At 40.5% G+C, this 18,146-nt stretch overlaps 1 protein-coding gene across 35 annotated transcripts in view; it reads left to right on the top strand.

Annotated features, from left to right (window-relative positions):
• The window catches only part of NRXN3 (neurexin 3), a 1,022,019-nt gene that overhangs the window by 458,031 nt on the left and 545,842 nt on the right, over positions 1–18,146 (top strand). For 23 of the 35 annotated variants that reach the window (XR_005105300.1, XM_037394505.1, XM_037394499.1 and 20 more), the window contains one exon: positions 15,274–15,393. Coding sequence is in view for 33 of the 35 variants with exons in the window: in XM_037394505.1 (XP_037250402.1) it covers positions 15,274–15,393 (120 nt within the window). In the remaining 2 variants the exon portion in view is untranslated. Of the gene's footprint in view, positions 1–6,269; positions 6,297–15,273; positions 15,394–18,146 lie in introns of all 35 variants that reach the window. The other 12 variants (XR_005105297.1, XM_037394470.1, XM_037394492.1 and 9 more) reach the window with 1 other exon arrangement.

Consider the following 18,146-nt stretch of genomic DNA (forward strand, 5'->3'; position numbering starts at 1 on the left):
GGCAGTCCAATTAAATCTGATCCCTTCCTTGTCTCCCGGTGTTCTGGTTGGCTGGGAGCTCCTGTGCCTCAGCCCTCCTTCCACACTTCCACAATAATCCTCTGGTTTGTGAGACTTTTGTGTCCGGTCACATTAGCTCACTCAATGTCTACTCCAATTTCACAGTGTTGGTAAGTGCCACACAGCTGTAAGCTGTTCTTTTTCCTGTCTCTCTGCCGTATTTAACAGTTCCTGTGAACAGTGTTGTTCCTTGTGGAAATAAGCATAGCGTAGCACAATCTGTGGCTTTGTCCATCTGTGGCAGAGCCAAAATGCCAAAAGAAGTGCAGCTTTTCTGTGTTGCTGTGTACAAGGTTGAAGAAAAAAAAATGCATTTGGAGTTTTTTGAAAATGTCTTTTCTGATTATCCTTGGTGCACTGAAAGCTATTCTTTAATATTGGTGATTTCTGGTAATTCTTCTATTTGAAATTAGCTTAATCTGTTGGCTATATAGCCTGCATGTTATCTCTACTAGCTTTTCTCCTACAGAGGACCTCTCAGGCTAACTTGTCGTTCTTTGGGGCTCAGGAACAGAGTCATGACGCTTTCTCAGAAAACTTTGCCCCATATGCACCTTTATTAGAGCTATGGCATTTCCTTCTCTTGTACTCAGTGTAGCTCTTTGATTTAGTGTCCTAATACTGAGGGTTGTGTAAAGTCAGTGCCACTCCCCAAACACCTGATGTGGCACTTGCTTTGTCTGTGTGCCACCCTGGTACCAGCATGGTTGCTGCCTGAGATTGGTTCACTCTTAGAAATGTCAGGAATGTGAGCTCCCCTTCTCTTCTGAAGCCCTTCAAACAAGATTCAAAGTTGGAGACAGACCTAAAAAACCAGGTGGGAAGGTCAATGAGAGCTTTCATTCTGCCTTTGGAAGAACTTGATCTTGCAAAGCAGTGCCCATACTATCTTCATGACAAGTCCCTGCTCAGTACCAAGGGAACTGCTGAAGAGTTGCCAACATATTTTAGAATTTAGTAAAAAACCTAAGAATTAGGTCACCAGAAAGCAGTTCTATTTGTTTTTTGAACCACAGCAATCCTCAAGGCTTCATCTCACATCTTGGCTGTTGCCTGCTGGTGCCTGCTCTTATAGCTGCTCCTGAAGAGTCATACCTTCCCCCCCCTCCGCCGCCCCCTCCCCCCCCTTTATCTAAGGAAAGAAAAACTCTTGAGTGTATTTGATCCTTTTTGTTTTCATCTGAAGTGATCTTGGGTGCAGTCTTAACAACGTTTTTAAAGGCTAAAGTCCGAACCAGTTCTTGCTGTCTCATGGTATTTAAATGTTTGTAACAAACAATTGCAGGCTTTTGGGGTGAATAGTTGTGCTGTGTGTTGATTTGCAGGATATGTCCTTGTTTCATCATGAAGGGCAGTGGGACCACATACACAATGAGAACATGCATGCTTAAAGAAACGCCATTCCATGCCCACACGTGCATGTTGCCTTCTCATGTGGTGTGAAAGAGATTTCTGCTAACGCTTGTCTCTTGTTGCGGCTTTGCTTTCAGAAGCAGAGGAGATTACAAGGTGGCAGCTGTTTTCTCTGAAACTGTCAGTTTGATCTCAGACAGAATCAAAGGATGTGTGGAGGAAGGAAGCCTGGAGAATAGTAGAATTTGAGATGTAGGTCAGCAGACAGCACTCTCCCACATAAGACAGACCAGTACCACTACAAATGGGTGACATTGTGGCATCTTGTTTGCATTTGTTATCTTTATTTGTGTATTTCAGTACCCTATTCCATACCACCAATTAAAATGCTCAAGTTTTAATAGGAACACAATATTCTTTATTGTCCTGGTTTTCATGCCTCTTTCTTTTACTCAGTTGCAGCAAGCCAGTGAGTTTCCTTGGCCACATTGTCCTTCATGTGCTTAAGCGTAATTCAGCCCTGCTGTATCTCAAAGCACAAACCTACTGATTACCAATTATTACACAATTAACTGTGTTCCAGTGATGGGTGAGGCACCACTCCTATTTAAGCAGGAGCAGAAATCCTTTCAATAGAAATAATATTTAAGTGAGAGCTTTTTCATTAGGACCTGGAGAATCCCTAAGCATTCTTAGGCCATATATAGGGGTCATTAACTGAAATGCAGGCATCCTTGAGACTGCAAGTGGCTGGTGTTTAATAGTATATAGTAGTACTGAAAAAAATAAAAGGCAGCTCAAGACCTAGGACAAGGATTACTTTATCAGTTTTATTCCTGTAATTTCTTTAAATTATCTATGTTGGGATTTGTGTAAGGTAGCACGACTAAGCAAACCTCTTTATCCCATTTGTTAGCTGAATTGTCAGCTTCCTTTTGCATTACACAGCTTTCTTGTCTGCTGTACAACCTTAAGTTTTCATCTTTTGAAGTATGCTGCTCAGTCCCTAGTGTGCCAGGCATGATGATAGCTGCCACAGTGACACCTGTTTTGATGTGTCCTGTAGGACTATTACTTTTGGTAAAGAATTTTGTGGGTGATTATTTGGAAGAAGAGAGCCCAAGGGTGTCTGAAATGTCAAAAGAGCCCATGGAGTTAAAGCCCCACACCACACCTCCCTTTCCTTTTTGTGTGTGGTGGTCTGGTTTATTTTTATTGCCTTTTTTTTGCAATTGCTGCATTTCTGATTTTTTTGGGAACAATAGGTAGCTCTTGGTTGATCTTGAAGGTCTGGTCAGATCTGTAGTGGCAGCTTGTGTTTCCCTGGAAGGTATTTGTCAAAGCCAGAAACCTTCTTACTGGCTGGTGTGTAAAATCTGTTCTGGGTTGATGTGCTACACACAAATGTGAGAAGAATGAAGTTTCAAGATAATAGCATTATAGCAATATATTTATCGATTTTCCATGCAGTATCTTTATCTCTTGTGTTATCAGCAGCTTTCATCGCCACTTTTTACGTAAGAGGGCCCTTTCCCCTACCACCATCAAAAAAAGGGGTTGGTGAGAGGGCCTGAGAGAAAAGGTACAAAATATAGGGAAGTGGTTAAGACTTAAATGGTCCTTGTGCCAGTTTTGGGTCAGGTTACCGACCACTCTGAGGAGGCAAAGTCAGTTCTCAGAAAGGACTTCACGTTGGGGGGCCACTTCTGCTGGAAGCTTCCAGGCAAGCCTGCTACCTACTTTGGGCCTAGCTCTCCCCACCCATAAAACAGATGTATGGAATTCATCTATTTGTGATGAGAGTATGAAATTCAACCATGTCTTGCAGAGCACTTTGAAGTAGTGGGTGGAGGCCCCTAGAGATGAGCAAAGCATTAGAAACTGAGAAAAAGCCTTCTGTCACGACCTGATTCTCTCCAGTTTCCATTTAACAGCCTATGGGCTTTAGTTGGAAATTTTTATACAGCTCCTAACTTCGAGTAATATTTCCATTTCTATGTCAGACATACACAGCTTGAGAGAAAATATGTCTGCGCTGTGGCGTGTAGGCGAGAGTTGGACGGTGGAAGAAGTTGTTCCAGGTGACCTTTCCCTTCTTGAAAATAAACTGGTTTAAACTTTGGATCACCTCCTCCTTGATTCTAGACATCTGAAATGAATTCTTTTTGCTGGGCACTTTGTTCCTGGTCTTACTACTAGTTGAATGAATCAGTTTATTCTGTCCACAAAAGTGAAGACTGAGTGACTCACTGCTTTCTCCTCACTGGTCCTGGAAGAATTTAAGCAGATGTCCAACCTTATGTGGAGTTTAAAGATATTGTTGTAAATATTAATGAGTAGTATTTCCTGCATTTGGAGTGTTTTTTTTTCATCTCTTTATTAATTTGCCTTATGTTCTCCTGTGTTTTCCTTTCCTTTGTTTGGACATGCTTATGTTGCTTACTGTGAGCACTAGAGCTATCTGAAATTCAGCTGCATGTTCTAAATACTCATGTTCACCCCATCCTGCCACCAGCTGAACAATCCTAAACAGCAATGGTTAAAGAACATTGTATTTCATCCACAAGGCAGTTTTCCATGTGCTTTAGAGATGTGGTTTCTTCCTGTCCTCTTCACCTTTCCTCACCTGTTCCACTGACAACAGCTTCTCTCAAAAGAGTGATGATTATTAAACTGGCTGACAGTATGCTTTAGAGCTTTTTTTTTTTTTTTTTTTTTTGTCCTAATTTAATCTTCTTTCAGATCCTGCAGTAGAATCATAATCTTGTGCTACTTGCCATGAAATAGTATAGTTAACCTTTGGAATTCACTGGTGCATGAAAAGCATGAATGACACGTAAACGTTGGATAATCAGAAGTGCATTTTACATACTAAGCAGTATGTGGAAAAAAGAAAACCTTATCTCATGCTTAAAATCTCACAGCAGGATAATGTCAGAAAGGATTTCACCCTTCATCTGCTCAGTAGTGAAACTTCAAATCTGGTGATACTGCACTTTCTCTGTGGAATCAAAGGCTGTCCATTGAGGAGAGGAGTGTTAGTTTACTCCATGATGGTTTGACAGCTCTCTTGTTCTTTATGCTTTTGTATTCTGTTGTCACAGTGCTACTGGAATTATGGAACAAATATAAACTTTGTTCCAGCTCAGCTACAAAGATGATGAGGAGCAGGGTAGTTAGGAAAAGTGCTTGTTTGTTACACAGAAATTACTTTATTAGAATATGTGTCAAAGAAGATGCATAGAGGAATGCATCCTCCTTCTGTTTCCACCCCTCCCCTCCTTTCTTTTGTGTTTTGCTTGAAGAACTCTTGGAATTTTATGGCTCTATGTGCTAGAGCAGTTCCAGAAGTGGGAATTAAAATCTGATTAGCTCAAAAGGGAATATAATTGCCATCTTGAGTCATTCATGAGCTATAAAACAACAGCAAAGATTCAAAATGTTAAACTGCATAGGAACCACAGGAAACAGCATCTGTATGTGTTGGTGCTAATTTTTTGGGTTGTAAATGTGAAAGGAGAGGATGGGAGAAAGGGAGAGCTGCCATTGTCTTTTCAATATCAGCCGTGATATTAGAACTTTTTAAGAACAGAAGGTTATAAAGGTGAGTATGCATTTCTTAAATACCCATCTTTTGAACAATGAGGTCAGTGATTGGGTGTTTTGGTGTTCCCATTGTGCTATATATTAGAAACATGTAACCTTCAGTGGCAAAGGATTCAGGAGCTGCTGCCTGTACTCCCATCTTTGTCCTCTGCTTTTATTCATGCTGAAAGAGAAAACTTAGAATCAAGGTATAATGCTGCAAAAATCTATGTGGCTTCCTTGGAAGGACTCCATTAAAAAAAAAAATAAAAAAAAAATCCTCTGTCTAAATGGAAAACCATCACTGGGATTGTTTCGGTTTGCTTTTTTTTATGCTCTCCAATTTTCAGAAAGTGTTCTTGGGTCTTCAGTCAGTCAGACTTGGTAGACTTATGATTCTCTTTTGCCATGTGGTCTATGATTTGACTATCGATAAGGAGATCATTTCCACCTAGATGAAAGAGTGAGCTTGTACTATTGTCATTTGTTGATTGGCCTGATGAGATTGACAAAGATTATGTTTGTCTAAAGACAGAATTGTCTCTTTGCCTGTTGATGCAAGTTTTCTTAAGGATGTGTTGAAATCCATGAGCAGGCAGCAGCTTGTGAGGGGGCAAAGTTTTACTGTCACTTTACATCCAGTGTCAAGTTCTGTTCTTGGGATAAACAGAGGTTCTTATCTTCCAGAATTATCGGCCCCTTATGGCTTTTTGGCAGTAAACCCGCTTTGGACAAAAAGCCGGGGCAATCTGTGCTTTTATGAGACACAGAAGATTTTAAGTTCAGATCCACAGCTTGGATGTAGAAACAAAAGAAAACCATTCCTGGCTAATGCACTGAAAGTCAAATAGATTTTTTTATTTAAATGGATTCTAAGTGTTTCTCAAACAAGACAAAATTATTGGTAAATACCGAGAGATGAGTGTTAAGAATGTGATGTTTCTTTTCTGGTCTTTCTATTATCTGTAAATTCTGTGACCTCATGTGTGTGAATGAATGACATGCATTTCCTCTCCTGTGTACGTGGTTGTGTTATCTGTTGCTTGGCCAGGTTAAGGTAGCCACGTCCATCTGTGTCCTGGTTGCTTATGTTGTCATTCCTGTGTGTGTTGATTATGCATGTTGCCTGTCATGGTTATACCAATTGCTTTTATTTATTTATAGTGATGTGACCCTGGTTTATCTGCCTTTATACTAACCTGTTGTTTATTGGTTTTGCTTTTTTATTTTTAATCTTTTTTTGTTTTGTTTTTTATTTTTTGCTAACAAAGTTGAGTTGACCAAAGCTGACCTGCAAGGTAGAGAAGGTTCTTCTTCCCCATTACTGGTTTGAATGAAAAGATGCTTTTATACGTTACATTTGGTGCCTTTTACTTGATGCAGTCACACCTCTGAGACAGAAACAGAATGACAAACCCCAGCCCCTTTGGAGGTGATACCTGGGTTGAAGAAGGGCATGGCAAACGACAGAGGTGTTTTTGTTGATCTGGGGGGTTTGACTGTATCAATCTCTGAATATCCATAAGAGCACAGGTTGATTTCCTGAAATGGATAATTATTGTTCAGCCAAGAAGCTGCTATGTATGGAAACACAGAAGGCCCTCAAACCTTTACAAAACAAAAAGCTGACTTGGATTCTTCACTACTGAACTTAAGGAGTGAGACCAGGAGATAAAAGCTATTTTTTTAACTTAGATTTTGAAAAAAAAAGCCAAACCACCACAGATGTAACTTCCTGGAATTTCAGATAAAAAAAATAATAAAAATCTATTAACTATAAATTCCATTATTAGTTTTATAGCAGTTTACAAGCCATAGTTGATCAAACATATAAGTGGTCATTCTTTTGTACTTGCTGATTGGCACCTCTTATAGGTAATTTTTAGAACCTTTTACTGAATAGTCTGATTTTCTAAAGAACAGGTAGGGCTCTTTTATTATGTTAAACTGCACGTGAAATTCTTACTGGTGTCTTTTATGTCTGTTGCCTGCTAAGTAAAAAGGGAATAATCAATGGTGTTTGAGGCTGCAAAAAGGTTGAGGACTATGTGGATTGTGTTGAAATACTACAGATACTCAAGTGAAAGCCATTAAAGGGGCTGAGAATAGCTTCAGTAGAAAAGGAGGGGGGAAACTGGGAGAAGCCAAAGAAGACAGGTCAGAGAGGCCAGACAGTAATCGAGAGCATGCCACTTGAACTGCAGAGAGATGATAGGGTGAAGAATCCTGATAGAAAACCAGTTTGATGAAGGCTAACTCTTAGGAGACATATAATGAAGGAAGGATTAATGGTGCAATTACATACAAACACCCTATTTCCCCTGGATATAAGTGAGGAAACCTGCTTATTAGAAATTAGCAAGCTTTTGATACTAGAGGGATTTTTTGCATGATGTTAAAAGTCTATCCCTTTAAACATGATAGTGACAGTGTACTTCCCAACTCATCTAGAGAGACTGCAATATAAAGTACAAACTTGTTCCTGAATGATGTGGAAGTTTAAGAAAATGCTCAGACTTTCCAACATTTTACATGTCACTGGAATTAAGTTTTTGTGACTTTAATAATGTCCTTCATAAACTCCTTTTCTATTCACTGTTTACTGTGAAGACCTGGTTACATTGCTGACTTGATCTAAATTAATAGATGCAGTTTTCAAAATAAAATATTCCTGTTCCATAGTCCAGGTGTAGGCAGGCAGGAATTACCTTCACGTCAGAGTAGCATCCGCATTTTTATGTAGGGTTTGGTATTTTACAGCTCAGTGGAAAATGAAAAAAATATATTTGGAGGGACCAAGGAAATTTTAATGGGTAAACACTTTATCTCTGTAGCAGTTGTTAATGAACAGAAATGTATTAGGAAGCACCCTTTTATCCAATGGATAAAGATACTGACAGCCTCAGATAATTTTAGCCATTGGATACACATGAAGCATTGAAGCTGAAAGATTTGACAGCCTAGAGATAAGCAGAAGTTAGTGTGATGTATTGTGCTCCATACATGTGGAGCATCTGACTGCAACCATATTTTGTTGGCATCTCTGGCCTATTTCCAGCTGTAAAAAGTTGAAGTAGATGTCTTACAGAGGTTATGGATTTAAAAAGTATTGGGTGCTGCCTCTAGGTGATTTCTGAAGTTTATGTAAATGAAAGTGGTAGAGGATGAGATTTGAAAGAATAGGAAGGATACATGGGCTGAGACTAACGTGAATTAAAAAAAGCATGCTGGAAGTACACTGGGATGTAAATAGCTTTAGGATTAAGGTGTTCTGTGCCATTCAGTCAGACTGTGGCAAGGAATTTGAGATTTGCATTAGACATCAGCAAGTATCGTGTCTCTGGCTGCAGCTGTTGCTGTTCTCTGTAGTCACTTGTGTGCCCATCAGAATTCAGAATACATGCCTGAGAGTTCCTGCTCGATTTTTTGATGTCCATTGAAGTAGATGCAATATGAAGAGGTCCCAGAACAAATAGATTTGTTTGTTGTTTTCATTTTTCCAGAGTCTTCAAAACCTAAAGGCTTGTCACAGCTGTGAAGATTATTCCAGCTCAAGCTCATATTGTTACAGAGGTCTTAACCCGATAGGAATATTTCTCCTTCAGATGGAGAGACACCTGATCACATTGAAGCCTAAGGGGAAATGTTTGTCTTGTGTGTGTAATGTGTATTATTGGCTTTTCAGGAAACCAACCTCTGCTAAATAGGTTTGGCTATTTTAGAATAGGCCATGAGGCCTGGCACTTTTGTACCGCTGTGATTTGCAGTGGGGAAGGGTGTTTTTCTAACTCACTGTATTTTTCTTGTTCATCTACAGCCCTTTAATTTTTTCCTCTCTGCTTTTAGTTTCTGTGTCTGAATGTCTGACTACTGTTTACTTCTACTTCACTTGCATCTTCCTGTCTCTTGTCGCATCTCTGGTTCAGGCATACTCCCTTTTATGCAGTTGATTTTTTTGTTGTATGGCTGGGTTTTTTTTGGTTTGGGGTTGTTTTGGGGTTTTTGTTTGTTTTTTATTTTTCTCCTTCCCTCACCAGCATGTGTATGAGCACTTTGCTCGAGACTTTTTAGGTTGCTTAAAGATGGAGAGCGGCAGGGTGATAAGAGGGGGAGGTTAGGTGTGTGCCAGGTTTCACGGAGGGGAAAAAACCCCACCGCCTCGTAGCTCCAACTTCTGTGGATTGCCATTGCTGCTGCTTCCCTTCTCCTGTCACCTTGACGTAAATGTCCTTTCTGTGGGAGACTTGCCTATTCGTTATTTTAACTAGTCCCAGTACCTGAAATTTTTAGACCAGCTGTGTATTTGGAACAGAAGGACTCATCATCTTAACTGACGCCAGGTGAATGAAGAGTTCAGGTTCTGTTAAGGCAGTGGAATAAACAGTTGTATCTTCAGAGGACTTCAGAACACTGCCTTTTGAGTTATTTCTGGCAATGGGTAACTTTAAATATGGAGCCTGCCAGATGTCTAATCTTATTTAGGTGATGAAAGAGATGATGACGTCTTAATGAAGTCTGGAACTGAGTGAGCTTGAAGAGCTGGCCTTGCAGTCCTTGAAAATCCCTTTTGGTTTTTTTTTTGGTTCTAGTTTGCTAAATTAGTTACTCTGTGATATTCCTGCTTTCTACCAGCTGTGACTCAAAATACAGGATCTAACTTTCTGAACTGTGCATTGAACCTTGACTCTCTTACGTTTGTGCAAGGTAGGTGTCAACATGCTGCTGTTGGTATTTGACAGTTACGGTATATGAGGTGTGATCCATCCAGTGAAGTGATGGTTCCATAAGATCCAGTCTCAATTTTACTCACTTGTTACTTAGAAAAGAGAATTAACTTCATTTCCTCCTTAACCTGCACTAACAGAGAGTCCTGCAACAGGCTTATATTCTGCCTGGTACATATGGTTTCCAAGACCTGATGCCTCTCTGAGCTGTACTAGGGCCTGCACATTGAATTAAAAAAGCAGACCATAGCTAGTTATGAAACAGGAGTGCTGACAGAATTAGATTGTAGACTTATCATAGGTATAAATTGCCCATCATAATGTCTGACTGGTAGTGGTGGAGACATTTCAATGCTTGATGACATTTGCAATTTAGGAACTATGGGACAAAAGCAGCACCTTATTCTGCAAACACAGTAAAGGTATCTTGTGTGTTACTTCCCTATCTCTTCCTATCCTCACTGAAGTTACAAGGAAAAAAACAACAACAAAGGGAACATTTAGAGAGATGGAGAATGAAAATGGACCCGTGGTGCTGTTGAACCTTGCCTGTTGCAGATCTTCATCTTAATGAGAAAATAAAGTTAATGCAAATGGTAGATTCCTTTAAATAGGAGTGAATTTTCAATGTGTGAAGGAAGGTGTTATATGCAAGACCAGGAAGGTTTAATGCTGTTTGCTGGTTACGATCAAAGCATGAGGCAGTTGTGTTACAATCCTGCAGCTGTTGTATAAAGAAACTGATTCCTCATGTAACTCGGAAGAATGATAAACACAATACCGTCTTTTATTTCTAAAGTTCCTTTCTCTGCAAAGAGCTTTAAAATGACACAGCAGGAATGGTTGCTTTTGCCAGTGAAATGCGCCCACCTGTGGGATGAAACATGGCAGTTTGAGCAATGCACAGCAGTAGAATTCAAATATTTTATTTTCAGGGCAAAGAGAAGCCTACCATATAGCTGAAATTGCAGGAAAGAGGGAGACAAAGTAATTTTTCCAAGCAGAATATGGATAAGAGATCTGGCTACCGTACTCTTCTAAGGTGGTTTTCCTCAAACAATTAGTGGTAAAACTAATACACAAACCATACATCTAGCTAGGTAACTTGGAAGAAAAGTGTAATACTGGACTCCTTCCAAGGGAGGGAGACCCATCAAGACCACACATACTGAAAGTCTGCAGATACTGAGCTGTTCCAGTAAAAATTAGAATGCAGAAATAAAGATCAAATGGACATCATTGAAAAATTCTGTTTTGCTATCTCTTATTCCTAAGGAGCTGCCTCTGCTGGTAGGTTTAGTATGGACAGGAGGAGACAAAGCAAGTCACACTTCTGCTAGCAGGGATGCTTTTTTGTACATGGGACTTCTCCACCTTTATTCTGTCTACTGCCCACTCACTCCCCTTTCTGCTGTGCGTGTGGCATGAAGAAGACAATGTGCCAAGCCCAGCTACAAACAGACAAAAGAAACAAGGCCAAACAGAAACAAAAATGCACTCAATGGAAATAACAAGTGTTGTCAAGGGGTTGGAAATCTAAGGAGAAAATTGGAGTCAGCATGCATATGTTAATAATTAAAAGTATAGTGTGGTTTATCAGACATATCTCAGATTGTTATGTGAAGACTAGTTCTGAAGGTTAGCTTTTAAATACTTTGACTGCTGTAAGCATTGCCAAAGGAATGAGCTTAAAAATAGACCTGAGGCCTGATGACACTGGTAATTTAGAACCAATTCTACTGCTGTATATATAAATTGTTTGTCGTCTTCTCTTTCCTTGTTTGTTAGCGCTAAAGGGCATGTGCGTGATAACACAATCTTCATGTTTCATAAGCCTTCCTGTGCTTCTGTTGCTTTGCTCCCTAATCCAAAATCCTAATCCCCTGTGACATCCCTGTTAGTTGCTCTAAACAAAATTCTGTTGCCACAGATGGAGGATTATGACATCAGGAAAGGACTGTAAGCAGCAGGAGTAGATGAACTCTGAGTCAAAGATCCTTTTACCATGCAAATGGCCCACAGTACTAAGGAGTGAGGCAAAGCCTAATACCCAAAATCTATGCTGTGCCATCACAACTGGATCCACAGATGGCAGATCAGACTTTGAGCTTCCTTGTGGTATTGTCAGGCTTTCAAAATTCATTGTAATTGTTGGGGTTTTTTTCTTATTCTTTTTCTCTGGCTGCTTTGAAAGTACTGTTTCCATCTTCACAATTGGTTTCTGTAAAATACAAGTCAGAAACCATGATACTGGTCCAGAATTGAATTCCTTTGTCTCTATGGACTCTCTCATTACAAGCACCTCGAGCCACGGGTACTAGGTCCCATACAGTCTTATTCCTTGAGTAGCGAGTACTGGTCCTCTCTCGTGGCACCTAGGCAAAGGATATCCCCATCAGATGATGCCTGTTGTCAAGCCCAGTTGCTGATTCAAGTCTTCTCAGAAGAGGGTAGGAAGAGGTAATTGAAGATATTCTTCTTGGCTTCTATGTAATGGTGCTCACAATGCTGTAGCAAGTTTGCAGAGTCACGATTGCTTTCCATTTTTATTTTTTAAATATATATAACTTTCTTGTTTATATCTCTGTGAGTATTGGCATTCATATTTAGGGTTAGAGGTTAGATAATGGAATAGGAGGGTATAGCAGAGGTATCAGGTCCTTATTCTCAGATACCTTAGACGGTTTAGGCAAAAGGACAATTAATATCCTGTTTCAGATTGTTAAACGTCATCCCTTCTTTTGCTGGGCCAGAGTAAGTGTGAAGCGAGTGTCAGACCCCAGCCTGGTGCATATGTATCTATATAGTTACATTCATCTCTCTTGTAAGTGTCAAGGCAAGAGGGAAGCATGTACATCCACGTGCCTACCAGCCCACGCTGTAAAGTCTGTCAGCACTGTTGTAATTCTAGAAGTGATCTGTTAATTTCATGCTGTGCTGGTGAGACCACTGGGATTCACACAGCTGTAAATGAGTCAGGTGGGTGGGAAGAAGAGGCGGAGGGCAGGAGAAAAGTGTTGAAAAACGCTGCTCAACTTTCTTTGAGTATGGTGACGCACAGTTCTCTTGCTGTGGCTGCTGCTGCCGCCTCTTTTCAATAGGTGAATTTTCTTTCAGGGGTTTTGTTGTCTTCTTTTGTTATGTACACTTATGCTTCTACCTAGAGGTTTTGGTTTTGTGGATTTTTTAACAGTATAAGAGATCGTGGAAGGAACTGAGGTTTTTGTTATTGTTCAGTTAAACTGTCTGCCTACTGATAGTCATATGTTCCTTCTCATTGCAGGAGAGATGTAAAGGAACACAGATAGCTAAAAAGCTACTGAAATTCACCCATTCTGTTCTTGCAGTGGGGAAAGATGATCTAGTGGGAAGAGCAGAAACTCTGTCCCGAAGCTATAGGGGGCCATTCCTGGCTTGGTCTTTGAATTGAGAGGATCGTGTCATGTCATGGAGCTTCCAGTTAGATGTGGGTTCTGCAAAGGCCTGTAAATGTGCAAGCGCCCAGATACACAATCCGAGTATCAAAGGTGCTGTATAACTATGGGATTCAGTGAAACCACTATGGGTGGTGTCCAATGGGGGTTGAGAGGTTTCATTTTGGGTTAAAGCCTTTGAGAATGTTATCTCTGCTTTGGTATATCCTATTTCATCTATAAAGTAGAGATAGTGGTGCTGATGTTAGGAAGCAGTAAGGATGAAGAGTAGGATGAGCCTCATGGAGTTGTTGTCACTAACAAAGACCGTGACAGAAGATACTTGGATGGGTAGAACAGTTCTTGCTTTATCCTTATGGCGTTGTCCTGGACTAGAGGTGATTAACAAACTGATCTCAGGCAGCCTAGTCTTTTGATCCTTTTTTATCTACTCTGTTTCTTTTGTTGTTTCTTCTTTTCCAGCAAGTACAGGATATAGAATAATAGATATGTCAACTAAGGTGTACATTTTATCTGCAGCACTGCACAATAGGAACAGCATACTTCTGTCTGGAATGCTGAAATAAAATACTTTCCCGGGAAGTAACTTCTAAACTTATGTTAATATAAGCTATGGCTTGCAGCTTCATATCTGCCCTCAGGTGTTTCAGAATCCAGCAACCTCCTTGTGGATGACATGCTAGATGTCACTCAAAGCCACTTTGGTCACTTGTGGCCAAGAAGGCTAATAGCATCCTGGCTTGTATCAGAAACGGTGTGGCCAGCAGGGCAAGGGAAGTGATTGTCCCCCTGTGCTCAGCACGGGTGAGGCCGCATCTCAAACCTTGGGTTCAGTTTTGGGCCCTTCACAACAAGAGGGACACCGAGGGGCTAGAGTGTGTCCAGAGATGGGCAGCCAATCTGGGAAAGGGGCTGGGACATAAGTCTTAGGAGAAACGGCTGAGGGCACTGGTTTTTTTTAGTCTGGAGAGGAGAAGACTCAGGAAGGACCTTCTCACTCTCTTACAGCTGCCTGAAAGGAGGTTGCAGTGAGGTGGGGGTCAGTCTCTTCTCCCAAGTAACGAGCAACAGGACAAGAAGAAACGGGCTCAATTTGCACCAGGGGACGCTTGGATTGGATATTAGGAAAAAATTCTTGACTGAAAGGGTGGTCAAACATTGGAACAGGCTGCCCAGGGAGGTGATGGAGTCACTGTCCTTGAAAGTGTTTAAAAAACATGTAGATGTGGCACTGAGGGACATGGTTGAGTGATGGACTTGGCAGTGCTGGGTTAATGGTTCGACTTGATGATCTCAAAGGTCTTTTCCCCAACCTAAATGATTCTATGGTTCTATTCTATGAAAATCGTTTTTTGGCATGTTGTTTAGGTTGTGTCTTTGCAAGGTTTATCTGAGTAGGATAGCAACTGTTAGCTTCAAATCACGGAACTATGAAAGCCTGTCATGTTAGTAGTAGCTACTTCCTTCTCTGTTTCCCTCAAAGGCTGTGGAAACCACTCGAGAACAGAGAGGTGTTGTGAACTAATGTCATGTTCTTCTGAGGACTTTATTGACATGTTTCCTGAGGAACCTATGTAATGGGACTGGTCAGAGTTTTGTGGGATTTATTTGTTTGGGTTGTTTTGGGTTTTTTCTTAACCTGTAAAGCAAAGTTGTAGCCACATGAGGTTTCAAAACTGCAGTTTGAATCCACGTATCAGGGTTCTTTGGGTAGGGTGAAGTATTGTTCATGGGCCCATTTCTACAAGGGGATCAAACTTCCAGGGAAGTACGACAACCTGGCAGTGTTTGTTGTCCTTGGATCACACCATATTTTAAATTTTTTGAGCAAGCTCTGAACATGAAAATTGGGTCTGCCTAAGAGGGAATATGTTGCTGTTCACTGTTACTCCTTGCTCAGTGTTACAGTTTGTTGTTCTGTCATGTACAGTTGTCTTTGTGCTCTTCTTACCCGAGTTTCTTGCATGTCCAAGAATGGAAATGTGTTTGGTTAGTGTTTTTTCTCTTCTGCATGAGGATCCTGATATAATGGTTACAATGTATTGGAGCTTTTATAGGCCTGACTAAAATGATTCTCTAAGCTTTGTTTCACCTTTTCCTTGTCATCCCTTCTCCAGGACCAAGCACTACCTGCCAGGAAGATTCCTGTGCGAATCAGGGCATCTGCAATCAACAGTGGGAAGGCTTCACTTGTGATTGCTCCATGACTTCATATTCTGGGAGCCAGTGTAATGATCGTAAGTAGACTTTTCCACTGGATTGGTGAACTTTGAGTGCTGGTGGGTGGGAGCATAGAAAACACATGATTAGTTTTACTTTCAATTGAAATACAACTTTCCAAGTGTCAAAGTCAAACTTTGTTTTCTGGAAAGTTTCTTTGAAACATATAGCAGGTTGGTTTGTTTGTTTGTTTTTAACTTGTTAAAAGGAAAATATACGATTTGGTATATGCTGATTATTTTTTTCCCTTCTTTTTAAAAGCTGACTTATTTATTACCATCATGGGTCTGGTTGTTAATGGAGTTGACTTGTATGTATTGTGTGTAATATTTATGCAGATACAAAATGGGTAGGTTTTGTGCATTTTATTATGTATTGAGTTTTTCATTCAAACCTTGGTGACAAAGACATGGAATCCATGTAAACTGCTGAGCGGTGTTCTAGATTGTCTTCTGCTGAGTTATTAGCTGTATGCTAAGATGAAAAATCAGGTACCTTTTTCTAGAACGTTCAGTTAAAACCAGGTGATTGATTAGGCATACAGCAACAGTGTTGTGCTTCTTGGCATATTGATTAGCTTCATCTCAAAACATTGGATGTTCTTCTTGGCCAATTACTGTTAAGATCTCTGATAAAATGATTGAGCAAAACCCTGAAGTCTTCCTTAAGGCAGCAGATAATCAGCTTTCAGACATTCCCTCTGCTCATCCTGATATGACCTTTGCTCCTGCCTGGAGGAGCAGATCAGCTCTACTCTCTCCCACTTCTGTTATTTAAGGTGACAGTCCCCTTCTCCCTTGTTTCTCTAAGGCAGGGAACAAAGGAGCACATTGAGTGCTGTAGTAAGCATAACAGTAGGCTTCAATAATTTGGTTTGTTGTGTGTGTAAATTTTAAGACCAGAGAAGAGTCTAATAGTCTGCTCTGATCACCTGCATCTCACAAGCTGCTGCTTTTCATTAAGAGTAGTTGCAGTAGACTTTAGCGGTACCAGCAAGGTTCATCCAATATTGGTGCCACAGCACTGAATTGATGGCACATATGAGAAGCTGTTTAACATGTGGTGACAGTCTGCTTCTGCTGAAGGCCAAAAAACTCTGCTTTTCCAGTCGTTCATAAAATGTGGCATTATCTGTGTTGATTTCCCCTTTCTCCCAGCATAATTCTCCCAAACATCTATCGGAAAGGCCTATCAGCATTCGTACTTTGACAGGGGCTGTATAAGAAGGGTATTACAGACAGAGGTTTATAGTCTGTAATGCCACATCTGGTTTTGGGTTGTTTTGGAATGACTCCTTTGGGTCCAGAAGGAACGTTGCATATTGGATCCATGAGATTTGGCTCCCATTTTCTACATTTCTGTTTTGGTTCGCTGTTGTCAATTGGACACAGTTTCCCATTCTTGCACTACTTATTCAGTCATTCAGTTTAGACTTGGCAAGCATAGCACATTATAAACCTGTTGTGTAAAAGAAATGCTACTTTGAATCCTGTTGGGCTGCATTTAAGTACATATCCAGGAAATCTCTGAAGAGACTATTGATGTTGTCGGTTTTGTTTCTAATGGGCTGGGCTTCACAGCTCCAGAATGTTACAGTGCCCTTGTTAGGCTGTTGCTAATGACTTAGAGCAGGCTCTGAAATGTCAGGAAGCCACGTTCCTGTGTCTGTAATTGGGGATTCCTTGCTGCTTTTTAGAACTGGCAGCTGGAAACCGTGCAGAGCAGAGACAGGGGTTTGATATGAGTGGGGGTGATGTGGGCGATGTCGTAACCAGCCTCCTGGTGTCAGGCCTGGCTGGTGATTTAGAAGCGCTCACAGGAGGATGCAGGTTTCAGAATGGTCTGGAAAGGTAAGTCATGTGGACTCCTTCTGGAACACAACGAGACTCCAGCCATGATCTTCAAAACGTGCGTATAACATCTTTTTGTGGTTTGGTTTTTTGGCTGTTCTTTTGTTTTCTTGGTTTTCTCTTTGCCATGTATCAGGACACTGAAGACACAGTTCTGCTCCTGGTTGCCTGTTGAAGTCATGAAGGGTTGTAGAGAGGGGGAAGGCTTACTCCCTGCTCCTATCCATTAGATACGGTTGCTATGATACCCAAGTCTAATGGATGTACAGGCATTTGTATGTTAATTGAATTAAATGTTCTTTAGACTGGATTATAGTGCAAGTAATGGCAGGGGCAGATAACTTCTATGTAACCTGAAGCTTTGCTATTATTTAGAAATGCATCAGGCTCTTTGGTAGAACTTTTTTTTTTGCCAAAGGAGTCTAACTCTATTAATTTAGTAAATGGCTACTTCTATTTTATGCACAAATTGTGGTCTTCCACTGATGTAAATATGGAATGTTAAAGTCAGTAGAACAGGTCTAGATTTACACAATGGAAATGGTAGTGAAATGAGGACTGACTTGAATATGTTTTGTCTTTCCATTTCTGTTAATCAGCTGAAGCATCCACACTGGAAAATCTGTGTTTCCATGTCTTTGATGCAGAGTATTTCAGTGCTTCTGAGACAGATAAATGGCATGCTTGGACTTTTCTTCACTTATCTTTTATGATCTCTTTAGATCAACCCTTATTAACTATTGCTAACTGTAATATGGTTTGGGTGGGGTTTTTTTTTTTTGGTGTTTGTGTTGTTGTTTTTTTTTTTTTTAATATTTTCTAGTTTAAACTTTGCAAAGTCATCCGTCACTCAGCCTCATCAATACTCAAGAAAACTTGGTGTGCCAGTATGGTTTTGCTTTTTAGTCTTTATCCCAGGA

This window comes from Falco rusticolus, chromosome 7 (genome assembly GCF_015220075.1).
Source record: "Falco rusticolus isolate bFalRus1 chromosome 7, bFalRus1.pri, whole genome shotgun sequence".
NCBI classification, from domain to species: Eukaryota; Metazoa; Chordata; class Aves; order Falconiformes; family Falconidae; genus Falco; species Falco rusticolus.